Source organism: Convolutriloba macropyga, chromosome 4 (genome assembly GCF_964194025.1).
Source record: "Convolutriloba macropyga chromosome 4, txConMacr16.3, whole genome shotgun sequence".
In the NCBI taxonomy this organism is placed as follows: domain Eukaryota; kingdom Metazoa; phylum Xenacoelomorpha; order Acoela; family Convolutidae; genus Convolutriloba; species Convolutriloba macropyga.
In genome coordinates this window covers 41,325,725-41,346,522 of record NC_134471.1, presented here as the reverse complement: position 1 = coordinate 41,346,522, position 20,798 = coordinate 41,325,725, and the positions used below count along the sequence as shown (strand labels likewise).

At 37.9% G+C, this 20,798-nt stretch overlaps 1 protein-coding gene across 1 annotated transcript in view; it reads left to right on the top strand.

The window, feature by feature from the left end:
* LOC142338435 (glutamate receptor 2-like) overlaps window positions 1-20,798 on the top strand; it is a 91,507-nt gene that overhangs the window by 52,660 nt on the left and 18,049 nt on the right. Inside the window, exons 14-18 of the mRNA XM_075388195.1 lie at window positions 11,825-11,932; window positions 12,132-12,228; window positions 12,669-12,737; window positions 15,349-15,521; window positions 16,414-16,528. Of these exons, the coding sequence (XP_075244310.1) occupies window positions 11,825-11,932; window positions 12,132-12,228; window positions 12,669-12,737; window positions 15,349-15,521; window positions 16,414-16,528 (562 nt within the window). The remainder of the gene's footprint in view (window positions 1-11,824; window positions 11,933-12,131; window positions 12,229-12,668; window positions 12,738-15,348; window positions 15,522-16,413; window positions 16,529-20,798) is intronic.

The window sequence follows — 20,798 nt, the reverse complement described above, 5'->3', positions numbered from 1 at the left end:
CTCAACATATTAGCCAACCGAACATTTCGGGAAATTCGAAACAAATTCCAAATTTGTCTTTTTCTGGAAAGCAACTGTTTCAGCCACGAACTGAAATACAAACAGAAACAATCCCATTTGAAAATAATTTTAATTTACAAACAACAAACAAAAATTCCATTTAACTTCCACCAATAACAATATCAAGTTTCAATGGTAACCCACTGAAATACCATGAGTGGATAAACATTTTTTTCAACCTAGTTCACAATAATACTAGCCTTACGGATACACACCGTATAACATACTTACAGAACTCGGTCGTAGGAAAAGCCAAAGAAAAAATTCAAGCCTACTCGTGTGACCCAGCTTACTACGCGATTGCTTTGAAAGAGCTCATGGATCACTTCGGAGATCCCAGCATTGTTGTGAATGCTTTCATCAATCAACTGGAAGCCTGGCGTCCGAACAATGACTACAACAAACAGAGTTTCGTATCTTTTGCTTCTTTTCTCAAACGATTAGTGCAAGTTTTTGAATATTTAGGCTTCAAAGCCGACTTGCAAAGTTCAACATTGATGAAAAATGAAAAATGAATTTCTTGGAAAAGTGCTTCAAAGTAGACCCAGCTTTTAAGCAACCAGTTTTCTCTGCTTGTCTGTAGCTCACGTTGCCTGGTCGCACCGCATTTTAAATTCTAAAAAAAATTAACTTATTTTGAAGAAGTGTCAATATAGATTTAGTTTGTTTGGTTTTAGGTTTTATTTGTTCCTAAAACTCCACACACACAAAAAAAGAAAACACTTCAGTAAATTTTTTTCTGGTACCTTGATTGTGATTAAAGGAGGACGAAAACTTACAGGAGGATCGTTGCGAAGTCATATCTGTAAAAAAAATGAAAGCAATTATTTGGTCCTGTTCAACAAATCAACGGTACACACGCGCGAACGCTTAGTTTTTCCTTTTTTTAAGAAAATTTTTAGCTAGATTTAGTACCCAAAAAAAACACTTTTAGGATTCCTGTTTTGTGAAAAATTGCGCCGTTATTTTTGAACGAAAAGAGCTAGGCTGATTAGCCTACATAAACTTAAGAGGTTTTTAATTTACCAAAAAAGTCGTCGCTCAGTAAATTTTGAGCCATTTTTATCTTTACTTTACATACGACAGAACCATTACGAGTTGACTACAGCCGGTTCATCAAGATGACAAAAGAAAACAGCCAGAAGTTGCAATACGCATTGAACAAGTTCAAAATGACTGAGCTCAACATGAAAAATCAGCTTGATCTCTTACAGACATCCGTTGAGCAGAGAAAAAGCTTCCGCACTCTTTCATTGTTGATCAACAAAATCAAGGAGAGCGTTGAAGAGCTGAAGACAAACCTTGACAGCATCATGATCGAAAATGTAAGCTCTGGTAGCATAAACTCAGTCATGAAACGTCAATCGAACTTGATCTCTCGTCTAGAAAAATTGGAACTAGAAGTCAACAGTCTCGACAATGATGGTCAATTGAGTCAATCATCAATTCGAGTGCGCGATGACATCAGCTGCGTCTCACAGTCCTCAAAAAGACAGCTCGAGTCGCATCGATTGACACCGGTTTCCCAAAACTCAGAGCAAAACAACATGACAGTAAAGAACCCTGCCAGCGATGTCTCCCCTCCAGTGCCCCCAAAAGACCGGCGAAACCATCGTTTTTCCTTCCGCAAGGAGAAAATAAAACCAACCTTCTCCAAATTCCTTCAGAGCAACAGACAATTTGCGCAGGATACAAGAGAATTGACTGAAGAATCAGTAAAAAATTTTACGACCGTTGAACACATAAATCAATCAATGTCGTTGTTAGCAGCCCCAACACCAGCATCAACCCTATTATCCAGAGCAAACATTCAAGACAGATTTGTCTTGAGTAATCCTCAATCCCCAGAACACAACGTTGTTCTCAGAGAGCAAGAGAACACTTTCAACCAGTTTGCTTCAATTCAACAACCCTCCATTCCAATGAATCAAACTGCAGTCTTATTTCCTGTTGAATCTATTGATAACCAACCGGAATTATTTCACTCATCAATTGGAGAATTGAACCAGTTTTCTAGTTCAAAGCTGATCACAATGCCCGAAATGCCAATGACTCAACCAGCAAATGCCACAGTTAGACCAAAAAAAAGTCTTCTGTTCCCCCAAAATAACAAAAGAGAAGATCAAAGCATACAACGTCTTGCATTAGATTTACAAAACTCACTTCAACATAACTGCTCAATTAACAAAACCAATACTTACCAAACATTAAGTTCATGCAATTTGAATGAGCAAATGCTACAGCACCCATTTCATTTAGAAAAAGGAACAAATAGAGTGACAAATGAGACCACGCCAAATCCATATTGTTACGAAGACAGTCGTCACAATCCCCTACATTTTGACAACAATCAAAGTGCAACTGCTCAAACTGTTTCAAACACTCAATTTTCAGCTGTTCCAATAAGTAAAAACCAGAACAACGGAAAATTGGCGTCAGCAATGTCGTTACCAACAGTAGCGCAAACAAACGTTTCCCAACAATTTCAGAACCCACTTTACCCAACTGGAGTTCATTTTAGCAATGGAAATCCAACGGAAGAACCAAACGATGGAATTGTTTTCCCCTCCAATACAACACTCAACAACCAAGGTACCAACTTTGTTTGCTGTACATCATCTCAGCCACCTAATTGTTCGCTTACTCCGGAAAATCCCTTTACAAACTACCAAACAGTTCTTCCCCCCTTTACTCAACATATTAGCCAACCGAACATTTCGGGAAATTCGAAACAAATTCCAAATTGGTCTTTTTCTGGAAAGCAACTGTTTCAGCCACGAACTGAAATACAAACAGAAACAATCCCATTTGAAAATAATTTTAATTTACAAACCACAAACAAAAATTCCATTAAACTTCCACCAATAACAATATCAAGTTTCAATGGTAACCCACTGAAATACCATGAGTGGATAAACATTTTTTTCAACCTAGTTCACAATAATACTAGCCTTACGGATACACACCGTATAACATACTTACAGAACTCGGTCGTAGGAAAAGCCAAAGAAAAAATTCAAGCCTACTCGTGTGACCCAGCTTACTACGCGATTGCTTTGAAAGAGCTCATGGATCACTTCGGAGATCCCAGCATTGTTGTGAATGCTTTTATCAATCAACTGGAAGCCTGGCGTCCGAACAATGAATACAACAAACAGAGTTTCGTATCTTTTGCTTCTTTTCTCAAACGATTAGTGCAAGTTTTTGAATATTTAGGCTTCAAAGCCGACTTGCAAAGTTCAACATTGATGAAAAATGAAAAATGAATTTCTTGGAAAAGTGCTTCAAAGTAGACCCAGCTTTTAAGCAACCAGTTTTCTCTGCTTGTCTGTAGCTCACGTTGCCTGGTCGCACCGCATTTTAAATTCTAAAAAAAAATTAACTTATTTTGAAGAAGTGTCAATATAGATTTAGTTTGTTTGGTTTTAGGTTTTATTTGTTCCTAAAACTCCACACACACAAAAAAAGAAAACACTTCAGTAAATTTTTTTCTGGTACCTTGATTGTGATTAAAGGAGAACGAAAACTTACAGGAGGATCGTTGCGAAGTCATATCTGTAAAAAAATGAAAGCAATTATTTGGTCCTGTTCAACAAATCAACGGTACACACGCGCGAACGCTTAGTTTTTCCTTTTTTTAAGAAAATTTTTAGCTAGATTTAGTACCCAAAAAAACACCTTTAGGATTCCTGTTTTGTGAAAAATTGCGCCGTTATTTTTGAACGAAAAGAGCTAGGCTGATTAGCCTACATAAACTTAAGAGGTTTTTAATTTACCAAAAAAGTCGTCGCTCAGTAAATTTTGAGCCATTTTTACCTTTACTTTACATACGACAGAACCATTACGAGTTGACTACAGCCGGTTCATCAAGATGACAAAAGAAAACAGCCAGAAGTTGCAATACGCATTGAACAAGTTCAAAATGACTGAGCTCAACATGAAAAATCAGCTTGATCTCTTACAGACATCCGTTGAGCAGAGAAAAAGCTTCCGCACTCTTTCATTGTTGATCAACAAAATCAAGGTGAGCGTTGAAGAGCTGAAGACAAACCTTGACAGCATCATGATGGAAAATGTAAGCTCTAGTAGCATAAACTCAGTCATGAAACGTCAATCGAACTTGATCTCTCGTCTAGAAAAATTGGAACTAGAAGTCAACAGTCTCGACAATGATGGTCAATTGAGTCAATCATCAACTCGAGTGCGCGATGACATCAGCTGCGTCTCACAGTCCCCAAAAAGACAGCTCGAGTCGCATCGATTGACACCGGTTTCCCAAAACTCAGAGCAAAACAACATGACAGTAAATAACCCTGCCAGCGATGTCTCCCCTCCAGTGCCCCCAAGACCGGCGAAACCATCGTTTTTCCTTCCGCAAGGAGAAAATAAAACCAACCTTCTCTCCAAATTCCTTCAGAGCAACAGACAATTTGCGCAGGATACAAGAGAATTGACTGAAGAATCAGTAAAAAATTTTACGACCGTTGAACACATAAATCAATCAATGTCGTTGTTAGCAGCCCCAACACCAGCATCAACCCTATTATCCAGAGCAAACATTCAAGACAGATTTGTCTTGAGTAATCCTCAATCCCCAGAACACAACGTTGTTCTCAGAGAGCAAGAGAACACTTTCAACCAGTTTGCTTCAATTCAACAACCCTCCATTCCAATGAATCAAACTGCAGTCTTATTTCCTGTTGAATTTATTGAGAACCAACCGGAATTATTTCACTCATCAATTGGAGAATTGAACCAGTTTTCTAGTTCAAAGCTGATCACAATGCCCGAAATGCCAATGACTCAACCAGCAAATGCCACAGTTAGACCAAAAGAAAAGTCTTCTGTTCCCTTAAATAACAAAAGAGAAGATCAAAGCAAACAACGTCTTGCATTAGATTTACAAAACTCACTTCAACATAACTGCTCAATTAACAAAACCAGTTTGCTTTAATTCAACAACCCTCCATTCCAATGAATCAAACTGCACTCTTATTTCCTGTTGAATCTATTGATAACCAACCGGAATTATTTCACTCATCAATTGGAGAATTGAACCAGTTTTCTAGTTCAAAGCTGATCACAATGCCCGAAATGCCAATGACTCAACCAGCAAATACCACAGTTAGACCAAAAGAAAAGTCTTCTGTTCCCTTAAATAACAAAAGAGAAGATCAAAGCATACAACGTCTTGCATTAGATTTACAAAACTCACTTCAACATAACTGCTCAATTAACAAAACCAATACTTACCAAACATTAAGTTCATGCAATTTGAATGAGCAAATGCTACAGCGCCCATTTCATTTAGAAAAAGGAACAAATAGAGTGACAAATGAGACCACGCCAAATCCATATTGTTACGAAGACAGTCGTCACAATCCCCTACATTTTGACCAGAACAACGGAAAATTGGCGTCAGCAATGTCGTTACCAACAGTAGCGCAAACAAACGTTTCCCAACAATTTCAGAACCCACTTTACCCAACTGGAGTTCATTTTAGCAATGGAAATCCAACGGAAGAACCAAACGATGGAATTGTTTTCCCCTCCAAAACAACACTCAACAACCAAGGTACCAACTTTGTTTGCTGTACATCATCTCAGCCACCTAATTGTTCGCTTACTCCGGAAAATCCCTTTACAAACTACCAAACAGTTCTTCCCCCCTTTACTCAACATATTAGCCAACCGAAAATTTCGGGAAATTCGAAACAAATTCCAAATTGGTCTTTTTCTGGAAAGCAACTGTTTCAGCCACGAACTGAAATACAAACAGAAACAATCCCATTTGAAAATAATTTTAATTTACAAACAACAAACAAAAATTCCATTGAACTTCCACCAATAACAATATCAAGTTTCAATGGTAACCCACTGAAATACCATGAGTGGATAAACATTTTTTTCAACCTAGTTCACAATAATACTAGCCTTACGGATACACACCGTATAACATACTTACAGAACTCGGTCGTAGGAAAAGCCAAAGAAAAAATTCAAGCCTACTCGTGTGACCCAGCTTACTACGCGATTGCTTTGAAAGAGCTCATGGATCACTTCGGAGATCCCAGCATTGTTGTGAATGCTTTTATCAATCAACTGGAAGCCTGGCGTCCGAACAATGACTACAACAAACAGAGTTTCGTATCTTTTGCTTCTTTTCTCAAACGATTAGTGCAAGCTTTTGAATATTTAGGCTTCAAAGCCGACTTGCAAAGTTCAACATTGATGAAAAAGGCAAAAGTAAAAATTCCACATAATATTCTGATAAATTGGACAGAGTATACAATAACATCAATTGGAAATCAACAAACCGTCCCTGATTTTCAGAAGTGGCTTGAAGTACAGGCCCAAGTATACGACAAAATCAACAGAGAAAATGTTCATAAGCCGTTTAATAAATGGATCACTTTCGGTCAAAACAGTGATAGCATTAGCAGAATTAACAACAACAATGATAATAGGAACAGCAATGCTATGGATCAATTTTCTAATAATTTACAAAACAATTGGAAACAGAATTCATTGCACTCAAGTCACCCTGCAAACCAGCATGGTCAACCACCCTTTCCTCCGCGGAAAGATGCTGATCAGTCAAACAAGTCTTGCGAGAAATGCAAAGGAAGTCACATACTCGCAACATGCCCTGAATACCAGAAATGTGCGCCAGACCAAAGGTATGACATTGTGAGCAAGAACAATCTTTGCTCGAACTGTTTAAGCAACAAACATTTTAAGCAGTCATGTCCGTCCACAAAACGATGCCAAACATGTAAAAGATTTCACCACACAACTTTGCATGATCCTTCGAAACAAGTTAAACGGCCCACCGCTGCCTTCGCAACAAGCAATCCCCATCAGCCAACACTAAATCTAGCAAGCCCCCAAACACAGCCATCCTTTCAACAACAAAATCAAAACAAAAGTACTGACACTGTGAGCAGTACAAAGAGACAGCAGACAAGATATGGTCAATCGTTTTCTGGTAAAAGACAATCACAGCAACAAAATATTCAACGCGCCCGTTTGATTGCTTCGAATCCGACCCAAAACTTCAGTATCAACCGAAATACAATTCCTCCTCCGGAATGGTATGAACAACTACAAATAATACCAGTTTCATTTGTAAACCGAAGTAAAGTGTTTGATACCTACGCCTTGATTGACCCCGGAAGCCAGTTCACCTTCCTGCTGGACAAAGTTACTAGCTTTCTTGAGCTTCCCTGCGAAGCACAATCATCAACAACTCTGCAGTACCTAAACACTGAACATGAAATGCCACTGTCCAAAATTAGTGAAACAGTGACAGTAACGCCTTATGACAAAATCAATCAACATTTCAGCATTGCAAGAGCCTATAGCACGCCATGTCTCAATGTATCACCCGCTAACGTTCTTGAACAAAATCAATTATGCGACACCTTCAAGGAACTTAGTCACATTTATTTCCCTGACATCGCCAACGGTGCAATAGGCGCCCTTCTTGGTGTCAATACTTTTGCCTTCACATATCCAGTCGAAGTAATCCAAGGTAACAAAAAGCGTCCATTCGGCGTAAAAACAAAGCTTGGTTGGACTCTCGCTGGAGAGTACGAGCTATCTCCTAAAACAATGAACGCAAACAAGCCCTCTCGCCAACCATTCATTTACCATGTCTGCCGGAAAGACAATGAAGAAGACCCATTGGACGAATTGGTTCAAAGGTTCTGGAAAATAGAAGCTGAAGGTACATTACCCGAACAGAATGAAGACAGCTCACTAGACCAATTAGCAGTGCAAACAATGGAAAACTCAATATGTCACAACGGTGAAAGATATCAGATTGGGCTTCCTTGGAAACCTGTAAAGAAACTCCAGAATAACTACTTCTCAGCAGTCAGTCAACTAAAAAGTCTACAAAAACGACTACAAAACGATCCCGGCCTCAATCAGAAGTACAACCAGACACTCCAAACAGACTTGGATAAAAATTTTGTCAAGCCAGTCGAAATGCAAGCACCACCCCAGAGTCAATATGGTACTTACCTCATCATCCAGTCACTAATCCAAACAAACCCGGAAAAGTGAGAAGAGTTGCCAACGCAGCATCAAAATTCCGCTGTGAATCACTGAACTCAAATCTTCTAACTGGTCCTGATTTACTAAATAACTAAGTTGGAGTGCTGTTGAGATTCAGAGAACACCCGGTTGCTGTTTTGTCAGACATCGAAGGAATGTTTATGCAGATTGCCGTGAGACAAGAAGACCAGTCTGCTCTTCGTTTCCTTTGGATGATAGACAACTCCATTCGACAATTCCAATTCACTAGATTAATCTTTGGCGCAACATGTTCACCAATTTGCGAAATTTATGTGCTCAATAAATGTGCAGAAGACAACAAAAGTGAATTTCCAGCCGCGTTGAACGCTATTAAACACCACTTTTATATGGATGACTACATCCAGTCCCTGCCAACAAGCCAAAGAAGTCATATCACAGACAACAAGATGCCTGAAAAATGGTGGCTTCAGGTTGACAAAATTTGTTTCGAACGAACCAGATGTACTCGCTGAAATCTCTTCCGACGACAAAGACGAAACAAAAGAGATCATGAGAGTCCTTGGTCAAAAATGGAAGATAACAACTGACAATTTTGTCATGTTTCCCCTACAACAATTTCCTAAAGATGCAACAGTGTACACACAAAGGAAAATATACAGTTTGGTATCTTCAGTCTTCGATCCCTTCGGTCTGTTGTCTCCCCTGACAATTAGAATCAAAATGGTTTTGCAGCAGATTTGGAAACTTGGAAGAAAATGGGATGATTTGATACCACATGAACTACACCATGACCTCCAGAAAGTTCTAAACAGCTACTTTGCCATGCCCGAAATCCGAATACCAAGAACTGTTCACAATTTCAGTAAAATCACAAGCAGCCAACTTCATATATTTGTGGATGCCTCAATGGCAGCTATGGCAGCCGTTGCTTACCTCCGTACAACCAATAATCAAACCACTCCGCCACAAGCATGTTTTCTCATGGGAAAATGCAAAGTTGCTCCCATTAAACAAATAAGTGTGCCAAAAATGGAACTAGAAGCTGCTGTTATAGGAGTGCGCCTTCTACAACTGATCCAAAGAGAAATGACATTGACATTCGACAACACTTTTCTCTGGTCCGACAGTCAAGTAGTTTTGGACTGGACAGCCTCAAATAAGAAGCAAAACGTTTTTGTTTCAATCAGATTGCAAGAAATTCATAAAAGTTCTTCACCCCAGCAATGGCATCACATCTCAACTTATCTCAATCCCGCCGATCACGGAACTCGCGGTCTTGAGACAAACGAAATTCAGCAGAAATGGTTAGATCCACCCCAATTTCTTTGCCAAAGCGAGTCGACCTGGAATGATATAAAGAAACCACGCGCAACATGTGCGGCAGTCATAAGAAGTCCCAAGACAATTAAACCTATAGTCGATCCGAGTAAATTCTCAACATGGAACAAACTTTTCTGACAGTTGCAACAGTTTTCAACCTAATTAATCGTGCAAAAAAAATGCGAACGAACAATCACCAATACACAACTGAAGACATTCAATTATCAAGAAATTATCTCCTGAAATTATCTCAGGACAGTTTTTTCCATTCGACCGTTAATTCCTTACAACGTGGAATCAAACTAGATTCTAAGTGCAAAATACGATGCTTAAATCCGCTGTTGGATGAGGACGGATTACTCAGATCTTGTGGTCGATTGCAGCATGCACCAACACAACTGGATTTGGAAAAACGCCCAATAATTTTGCACGCCAAGGACAAAATTGTTCGTTTGTACTTGGAACATGCCCATCAAATATGTATTCACCAGTCCACAGAACCAACAAAAGCATTCATTCAACAACGTTACCATGTGATTGGCCTTCCGAAAGCGTTAGCAAGCGTACGGTTTCATTGTTTCTTATGTCGACGCTTTGACAAGAAAAACATTCAACCAATTATGGCACCATTACCTAGTTTTCGTTTTCCGACAGCAAAAACACAGTTCCCCTTTGCTAATTCTGGTGTAGATTTCTTTGAACCCTTCTACATCGAAGATTCCAAAGGCATTTTAGAAAAACATTATGGTCTAATATTTACATGCATGGTGACGCGAGCAGTTCACTTAGAAACGTGTCCAGACCTCAATACAGATACCTTTCTCAATGCCTTCAGAAGATTTTGCAGTCGTCGATGCCAGCCCCAACTTCTCTACAGCGACAACGGGAAAACGTTCGTTGGCGCCTCTGAAGAACTGAAGAAAACTGTTAAAGCCTTGGACAATGACAGAATCTACAAAGCTTTAGCAGTAGCCAATACAACGTGGAAATTCAATCCCCCATACTGCCCTCATTTTGGCGGTGTCTGGGAGCGTTTGATCCAGAGCGCCAAAAGAACGCTCCTCCTCATTCTAGGATCCAGAAGACTCTCTTTTGACACTTTCCTAACAATTATGGTGGAAACAGAATCAATCCTCAACTCCAGACCACCGACTAACGTTGCTGAGCAGCCTGACAACGAGGAACTTTTGACTCCAAACCACTTTCTTATCCAGCGTTCCTTCAATAGCTTGCCACCAGGACAATTTGGAGACCAGCAACCTGCAAGCTTGAAGACATGGAAGAACACGCAGAAGCTGATGAACCATGTATGGCGACGCTTGGTGAAAGAGTATGTGCCAACGCTTAGCCGACGGTCGAAATGGTCAAACAGCAACGATCGACCTCTCAAAGTGGACAACATTGTTTGGGTGTTGAAAGACCAAACACCAAGAGGCATTTGGCCACTGGGAAGAGTCATGGAGACAACGTCAGGACGAGATGGAGAAACACGAGTCGTAAAGGTAAAAACGGCTTACGACACGTTCGTTCGCCCCGTTTCCGGTCTCGCACGCGTTTTTTCTCCGTAGTTTTTTTTCCGATTTTTCTCGCTCCGGTTTTAGGCAACGTGAGGTTCAGAGCCAATTTCAAAGAAGATGACAAAAGACTTCAATCAATTGATGCCTCTGAAAACACTTGATGCCCCCTTTGTGCCCTTGCAGCATGTTGCCAATGTTATTGCAACTTTCAAGATGATTTAAAAACCGCCAAAATTGCAACAAAAACTTGACTCTTTTGTCCAACAACGTGAAACTTAGACGTGCTCTTTTAACAAATGATTAGACTAGAGATATGTTTTAAAACAACATAAATTAAGACTATGCGCTATTTTCATAAGTTATATGTCACCTTTCCTTGGGTGACCATTTAGTGTTCAAACAACGAAACTGTTGTTCTGAATAGTCTTGCATGTTATCATTTTCGGTTCTTACTTTACAGCTACTAAAGGCTGTTTGGAAATGCTGATTACAGTAAATAGTGATGATTTTTTTTTCATTTGAATAGGTCACTCCGATCTATTTAATTGCTCTCAAACGAAATTTTTACCAATTATATTATTCCTGTCGGTCTTTTTTAATGCGATTTTTCGCTTGACCGATTTTTCGTCTGACCCAATTGACTTTTCTTCCTCAAAAACGGGATAAACAGGTAGCGCCCAGCGTGCTCACCTTACGCCCCCTCAATTAAGCTAAAGCTAGCCTAACTAAACCGTGGCTAGCTACTGATGAAGCCAACCGCTCGCAGGTCGTTGGAGATCAATTCGCCCGAGGTTAGTCGGTTATGTTTTACTGTATACCTGGTGCGTGTTAATGCTACACAGTGGTGACAGCGGTGTTGTGATCTGAATCTGGTATGTATTCAGGACGAGTCCTCTGTCCTCGAGACTGGTGGGTGGAGGGTGGTGGTTCTTCACTCTCATCATCATTTCCAGCTACACTGCCAATCTGGCCGCATTCCTCACTGTTGACAGGTCACTCACTCATGAACTTCACTCTCCTGGTCCAATCATATTCTGAGCCTTTTTCCTTTTCATTGCCAAAATGATTTCATTAAGATCTCTCCTGCGATTGAATGAATCATTAACATCAATCAAAATTTGCAGTAGTATTCAACACTCCCAGTAGTGCCTACATAGATGTGGGTATAAATGTATGTGTGTTTATTGACAGGATGAAGACTCCCATCGGAGGTGCAGAGGACTTGGCATCCCAGACTAATATTCAGTACGGCACCCTAGACTCCGGGTCCACAAAGGCATTCTTCAAGGTACCATTCAACACCCACCCACCACTTCTAGACTTTAATCGGAATTATGTTCAAAATTGAAAATTGACAGTTCGTTTGGTTATGGATAACCGACACGCCTTAGAAATAATTCTGTATAGCCCACATACTGTTACGTATTAGCAGCGTTATGGTTGCTCTTTGCCAAGGAAATGAAACGTTAACTGAAACTGTTAGGGCTTGATATTGAACAAGAGATGATATTATTTTTTCGGGTCCTTCACAATGTAGCTTATAACCACCTCCCATCTTAATAGGATTGTAACGTATAGCACCCTGCTCCCCCTCCCTTAGCATAGATATAAAAAATGGGGGATGGAACCATTATGGTAAAGACCTAATTTTTCAAATCCATCAAATCATCTCATTCTGTGTAAGCTGTTGTGACGAGAGCACTTGCCTAGTGTGTTGGATGTTTTTAGAACTCAGCTCTGGGCACCTACCAAAGGATGTACGTCTTCATGGAAGACAAGCGCACCTTCCTAGAATCCGTTAGTTGACGCCATAAACATGATAAAATGCAGGTTACTGCGTAATTAATCTGTTGTTACACATTCACATTGATAACCATGTATACCTTTCTAGGACAGTCTAATTTGGTCTGGTCTGAGCAAACGCTTAGCAAGTGTTATCGGAACTTTTGAAGCTTTTTCTGTTTGCTTGGTTTTAACAGATCCCAATCAAAATTCGATGTCATAATTCAGAAATCTTTGAAATGACAATTGTACGGTGTCTCACTCTAGTCTGGTTATATTGCAGTATATTCAAAAAATACTATTGTTGCTCCGTAGTACCAACAACAAGACAATCAACATTTCCGATATCATAAAACAAAAAATCAAACAAAAGATATGAGTTCTCTAAGAAACAAAAAATATTCGGCAAATGAAAAAATTTAACATGACACATAGTCTTACTACTGTCATGTTTGAGTTTACAAAATTTCTATGTACATAATTTTTAAGGGACCACAAAACTGTCACAGGATTATGCAACGCCGGAACACCGGAGGTGGCGTCATTCGCCAATAGCTTAGCTTGTAGGAGATGTAAATTCTCTGCTTTTCAAATTCACAGTGCATTGTTGGCAGGCAACAGTTTTAACGGATGCAATCTTTAGAATCATTTAAAAAATCACTCACAAACTTCCAGTTTACCAGGAAAAAAGTATAACAAAATCCCTCTTTTGTGTGAAGAAGTTTCTATCCAGACTGTCGTGATCTCGCGTCAAAACAATTCAATAAATTGAATTTTATATCAAAATTGGATCTGAAAATATACAACACTTAGCACATATTTATGGAACTTATCTAAGCAAACAATATACAGAGAAAATTTACACCAGCTATAAACATTTATATTGATCGGCTTGTGAAATTGATTTTGGTTCCGGCTCCAAGACGTAATTTCTTATTTTTGTTATTTTTCATGCAATCGAGTTCACAAGTTAGAAGTCAGTGGATATTAGAATCAGTATTCTATGGGTGGAAGAATTAAGCTTCTCAAATCTAATTGATAGGTCAATAAGATTTTGATGGAGGCCAAACAAAAATTAACATAATGAAACAAAAACGAAAATCAAATTTATTATTGCGGCCATTATTTATAGACACAACATCTGAGTTCGTCATATAAGTTCTCCGTTTGCTTTCTGATTTTTTTTTGCAAAAGAAAACTTCTAATTTTGTTGATGTTCGAAACCATCAGACAATCAGATCACAATCTTCAGTTATTATTATTCGGTTAATATTTGGTATCTGGTTGCCAGTTTTTTTCGTGTTTTTTTTGTCCAGTTAGTTCCGTCCATCAATTTTTTTGTGATCGAAAATTCACTCAATCGCTGTTCACACCGTAGTTGCTATTTAATTTTGCTCCTTTAAAGTTGCGGTAAGTATAACAAAGGACACCAATCTATTTGTTTCTTTAGGACCATTTATTCATAGATAACTCTATTCATGCATAAACTTTAGATCTATTTAGCAAAATGAATTCTTAAGTACAGTTAAACCATACTTTACTATGCATAAATGGTAAAAACAACTAGTTTTTAAAAAATCAATGATTACAGTGATCAATTTATGTTTCTTCACATTACTTTTTAGAGTACACTGCTTAGTAAAATTCATTTGTAAAATTGCAGAGATCACAACAACAAGTCAGAGTGTGTGTCCTAAAAACGTTACTACTCCTTTTTATAGCTCTTTGTAAGATTCTGGTTAAATTTACTTTAATCACTCGACACGGAGAACATCTGAAGTGGCAGAATGCAGTAAACATTTACTAAAGACCAGCATTTAAGCGTAAAAATTTTTCTAAGCAAAAACATTAAACTTGGTGGAGCTGAATGTATATATTCGGTCAAGCGTATCCCGGTTGGACGATCTTTCAGAAATCCTGGTGTTCTGAACCCATATTTACTGTTCCAAAAAAATTTAAAAATACCGTTGACTCCATTTATACACATTCTACAAATAAAAATAGTTTAACAGTAGCTATTATTTCTTTTAGCTTCCAATAAGCTATAATCAGTTCTTAGCATATAATAGTCAGCGAACAAATGCTGAAGTGCAAGTGAATTTTTTTGAAGACTGCAATCTACAGAAAAGCACTGTGCTTAATTTAAGTAGTACGCAGTTTGTCTAACGTCAGAGGCATTCATTTCAATTCGCGGTATAGGGAGACTTGACCAGATATTTCCACTTACTAGTTGTAGAAGGCGTTAGAAATCTGTCATTTTTGTAAATTTTTTTGAAAAATTTTGAAGTTTACAGTACAGAACGGATGCCGCAAAACAAGTTAATTTGTTAGTTCAGCTGGCAAGAATATGAGATGAATATGAGCAAAGCAAAAATGTATTTGTTTTGAGATACAATAAAGTCAATTCAAAATTTAAGCAAATTATGATTCTGTCGTGAGGATTATTAGCTCAACACGTCAACAGAACGTCCTAATCGGGATCTAGAATCTATATGGAAAGACTAAAAACAGGGGGAGGCGGCTAAATTGACCCAAATTACACCTAAAATCCACAAAAGTATTTTCATTCACTTCAGTATTATAACTTATATACTCTTCAAGTTTCTATTATATTCAATTTGTACAGGTGGCAGCGGGTGTTGAGGCTGTGCGGTCGAGTGATGGCGACTTTGCATTTCTGATGGAGAGTACGATGAATGAATACCACAACCAGAGGAAGCCATGTAACACCATGCGGGTCGGCACCAATCTCAATACTAAGAACTATGGCATCGCCACCCCACAGGGATCCGCACTCCTGTATGACACATCGTTGTGTATCATTTAAAACATTCGAATGTTTTGGAATTCCACTTTTTCTTCTAACAATTAGGTTTCTTAACTCATTATTCATAACCAGCTGCTTTTATACATGCAATTGAGCCAAACACAACTCCTGCTAGTCAAACAAGTTACGTGAACTATTTGCCACTCCTAAAATTTTGGTGCTCATAAAAATGAATTTGATACAAGAAAAATACTAAGCTAAAGTTACCCTTATTCAGTGTAGGTTATGTTAAGGTAATTATTTGATAGCAGTCAAGGTAAAAATTTATCTTCACTTTTTCAGATGAATTTAGCTGAATGTTTTTTTGACGTGTTTCTCCACAACAAAAACTACTCTACAAAAAAACTTTTGTAACTTTTCTTATATCTAGGAGGCTCCTACCAATAATTTCTACCGGAACAGCGAGAGATCTACACATATTAACTTTATATATCAGTTAGTTCATAATTATGAACTAACTGATATATAAAGTTAGTATGTGTTGATCTCTCGCTACTGTCAAAAGCTCTGGCAAATTATGACCCCCAATTGAAAATTAATTTTCAATTGCGGGTCATAATTTGCCAGAGCTCCTCAAAACATAGTAGCTCCTCAAAACATAGTAGCTCCTCAAAACATAGTAGCTCCTCAAAACATAGTAGCTCCTCAAAACATAGTAGCTCCTCAAAACATAGTAGCTCCTCAAAACATAGTAGCTCCTCAAAACATAGTAGCTCCTCAAAACATAGTAGCTCCTCAAAACATAGTAGCTCCTCAAAACATAGTAGCTCCTCAAAACATAGTAGCTCCTCAAAACATAGTAGCTCCTCAAAACATAGTAGACTGCACAGGGTGTTTATAAATGAGTTGTTGTTGTTGTTTAAGTGAGGAGTTGACAGTAGCGATTCTGTTGTTGAATGAACGTGGCTTCATGGCAGATAGATTCAACTACTGGTGGTATGAGCAGGGTCAGTGCAACAGACAGAACAACCCTACCAAAGTAATTTCCCGTATTACCATTACATCCTACAAGAATCATATAACATGCCATATAACTCAAATGTTCATATATGACACCGTAAGAAAACCAAGAAAATGTCATATAACATAAGGTTCAATTATTAAACATGAGACCCATATCTTGCTGACATCAGGTCAAGTTAGCGTCATATTTTGGGTTGCTTATCAATCTATAAAAATGTTCTCTAACCCTTGTAGGATTAAAAAGAGATGCTTTAAAATGTGTATGAAATTCCATAATCACTGGGATTTTTGTCTAATCAACAACCGGGTGATTCGTCCTATCCCGGGACACTGATCATACAACTTTTTTTGATTTCATACTAGGTCTTATATAACTGTTACTAATCGTACTAGGTCATTTATGAATTTGTATGATTCCTTAGTTGTCATACAAAGATCGTATAAACGATCATTTGGAAATAATACAAGAATCATAGCATAAAATGAAAGCACAAACACTGTATGATTTTTATTTTCGGTTGAATGATTAAGTGATGCCATCTAGCAAAAAAATGAATATATGGACAGTATGAAATCATATATGATCCTTGTATGAAATCCAGGAAACTTCAACCTGGGATGTCTTGAAACATCACATACACAACAATTTTTGTGAATAGTAAAACAAAACTGATTCAAATTAAATCGTTAATTTTTTTAGTTTGCGCCAAAACAAATTCAATTAAATTGTTTAGTTCAAAACCAAAGTAGGAATTACCACATAAAACTTGTCTTAAAAAATAGTCGAATTCCGGAAAATAAATTTAGTTTGGAGAACTTAAAATCCGAGACAAACAAATACATAGCCCTAATGCTCCAAAATTTGAAAAGCTCTGTTGAAAAGCGTTTTCTTCAAACAGCAATTAAAAAGGAAAGTATGCAAAAAAATTTAATTATTTGACAAAAACAGATTTTTTTCACATTATGTTTACATTAGTTTTCTTTACTAAAAATTTACTAAACTAAGATTTTAAATTAAAGGTGAAAAATTGGTCGAGATAAAATTTCAATAATATAGAAAAAAGATTGTGGTCAAAAGGACAGGTATTTTTTATTATTAGTTTGAACTTTAAATTTTGCCCAGTGTCGTTCTCTGTACGTGCGAATTATATGTCGGTTTGTCTGTTTTCTTGCGCAAAAAATTTTTTCTGCAAATTTTGAGGTGACCTTTTCTAAATTGTTAAAATTGGAACTTTCGTTTTAAAAACAGTATAGAGTTAATTTTTATTGGCAAAAACTATTTGTTTCAATTTGAAAACTTGTCAATTTTTCTGCAATTTATATCGTAAGCTTTTGATCCCTGCCTTCGTAACACATTCGTTTTCCCTTTAGTGACACTTTTTTTCATTAATTTGTTGCAACATTCAATATAGCTGTACCCAATTTAAGAGGAATACTTTATTGCTTTAGTTAAGAATAGCTATCTGTCAGACTGTTCTGTTATTTGACATAAAATAACATTTTCTGGTCCTTTTGGTTAACGGTGGAGCTTCGAAAAAGAAAGTAAGAAAGTTGATTTGAATTGTCTGTGTAAATCATTCTCTTCTAAAAATTAATTTCTATTAACATAGCACTTTCAAGTATTTTTCAGATCAAAAAATTTTTATATACGCACCATTACTTTGCTGTGTTGATATCAAACTAATATGACTGCAGATGATCAGAGCAAATTTAATGAAAAATTTGCATTGTTTTTGTTTATATTGCAAGCCGTTAAAAAAGGTGGTAACGGCTGGCAATAAATAGAAAATTAGTCTGAAAATTTGACATCTGTTTCTTAGGTACTAAATTTGGGAAGCTTGTTTTATTCCCTTTTGCATGATATTCCCTTTTACATGATACTTTTTCATTGTCATTGTTTATGTAAACTACTTGATTACTTTCGTACAGCAGTTGGTATTATGACGTATATGCTATTTATATAAAAAAATTCGCGGACAAAAGTAAACGCTCAAACAGCAGTTTTTGCATTGCCAAATGCTTCTTTTTGAAGAGAGTTTCAGTACGATTCCAGTCACTGTTTGTTTTGAATTTCATATAAATCAACAATTGATAGAATTTCAGTACTTAAGTTAAAAAATTCAGAAAAATGTTAGCCATCATTTGAGGTGAACATAGAGGTGACTTTCTTTGTGAAATTTATTCAACCTGATGATATGAATTGTGAACAAGATTGATTGTGATAAAAATTTGTTTCAAAATGATTTAATCTGGTTGAACACTTTTTTAACCAGTATTTAGGGGCGGATTACTGTTAAAAAACAGACCCGCGTTTAGAAAACATCCTCTCAGTAGTCAGATTTTTGTCGACTACTGTTTTTTTTCGAATTACTTTTTTTTTCGAATTTTTTTTTTCGAATTTTTTTCAAATTACTTTGCAATAATTTGTACAAGTGCGACGGAAGTGTTGAAGCGGAACTTCCAGTACTGTGTGTCTTCCATGTTCCACCAGTCGGTGGAGGTGGACGGAGTGCCAGTTCGAATAACGGCCATTTTTTGTCTGGATCGTCTGATCTATGCCAATTTTTGCCTTGATTACCCGGTTCATAATTCCACCGCCTCGCCCCCTGCCAACATCAGCTGCTCGCTGAAAACTGGTAAACTTCTATCTGTACTGTTAGAATATCGATCAAATTATAGTCTTAAACTTAGTGAGAATTAGAAAGAAAGTTTGACTTGCCAGATTAGAAAGACAAGCAATATGACTTCGATCAAAGAAATTATATAAATGAATCGTCAAGAAATGGTGCTGAGAATCAAAATTCGGTTCAAATTGGTGAATCTAGATAACTATTGAGTTAGATTAAGTGATGTAAAATCTTCCCAGCATGTATTAAATGATGATGATATCTCCGGAAGTGTGAATGAATTCTTAGAAAAGTGCAAATGCATTCCATTTATGGTTCCCTTTTGCGACTGATTTGCAGAAGCAAACCATATTGGGTAACCTTTGCGACCCCCACTATAAATCACGGTGCTAAGATTAGATTTGTATCTTGACTTTTTCACACTGATAATGGGTATATATACAGCTGATTTTTGAGTCTTTTTTCATCCCCAAATTCAAATCACCATCTTGATCTAATAATCAGATCTCTCCTGTAAATCTCTAAATTCTACTGTAAAATATCATTTCGTTATTCTCTCATTTTTGAGAAATTAATTCTTTTACTAAGTTAAAAACGCTTTTTATTCCGCTTGCGAAAGTCCATAACCCAACAGGTTATGGGCCCAGCAATTTTCGAAGTCATAAAATTGATTTCCAAAACAAAACCAATTTGTTGTTGACAGTCATAATCCTTTTCTGCTTAGTACCTTTTCTTTTCACAATTGTTTTGCCTGCTCAAACTTCAATGGATCAACAGACAGTGAAGCTGCTGACCTACACAGGAAAGGCACAGGACTTTCCAATCTGGAGCACAAGATTTGTGGCGATGATGCAGACGAAGGGACTCTACAAATCACTACTGGGGACAGAGGAGCAACCCAATGAGCCTGCGCCACTGGCCAATGGGGCAACCAATGATGAGAAGAAGAACCACAAGGTGCTGAAGGATGCATATGAGAATGAAGTTGCAGACATCAAGGAGAAACGGAACAATGTGTGGTGCCATCTGGCACTGACTCTAGATGCAACAGCCCTCATGCTGATGAGACATGACTGTGTGGGAGATGATGGCATTGGAGATGAAGCAAAGGCTTGGAAGCTTTTGCAAGAGAGATTTCAGAGTGTGGAGACGCCGACAGTGGTGACTTTAGTGGCACAGCTTGCTCGACTGCAGCTCGAGGATTCTGAGGATTTGGACAGCTTCTTCATCAGAGGACAGGAGTTGCTCACAACGCTACAAGAAGCAGGGGAAGCAGTCTCAGAGACCCTCTTCAACGCCTTGGTCCTCAATGGTCTGGCAATGAGGTATGAAAGTTTTGTTATACAGGAAAGTTTCAACCCGGCAACGAACTTCACAGAGTTGAGGAAAAGGCTGCAGAACTTTCATGAGAGCACGGTGCAGAGACACAAGGGACAAAGTGGTTCAGTGGCACTGGCAGTGAAGCGTGACTTCAAGAAGGGACCCAAGAAAGGAAACTGCTTTGTGTGTGGGATCCCTGGACACTTTGCCAAGGACTGCAGGAAGAAGGAGACAGAACAATGCAGCAAGTGTGGTGAGAAGGGTCACCTAGACAGGGCATGCAAGAGAACAAGAGATGGAGGCAAACAAGAGTCAGTGGCAAAGGGTCCAACATTGGCT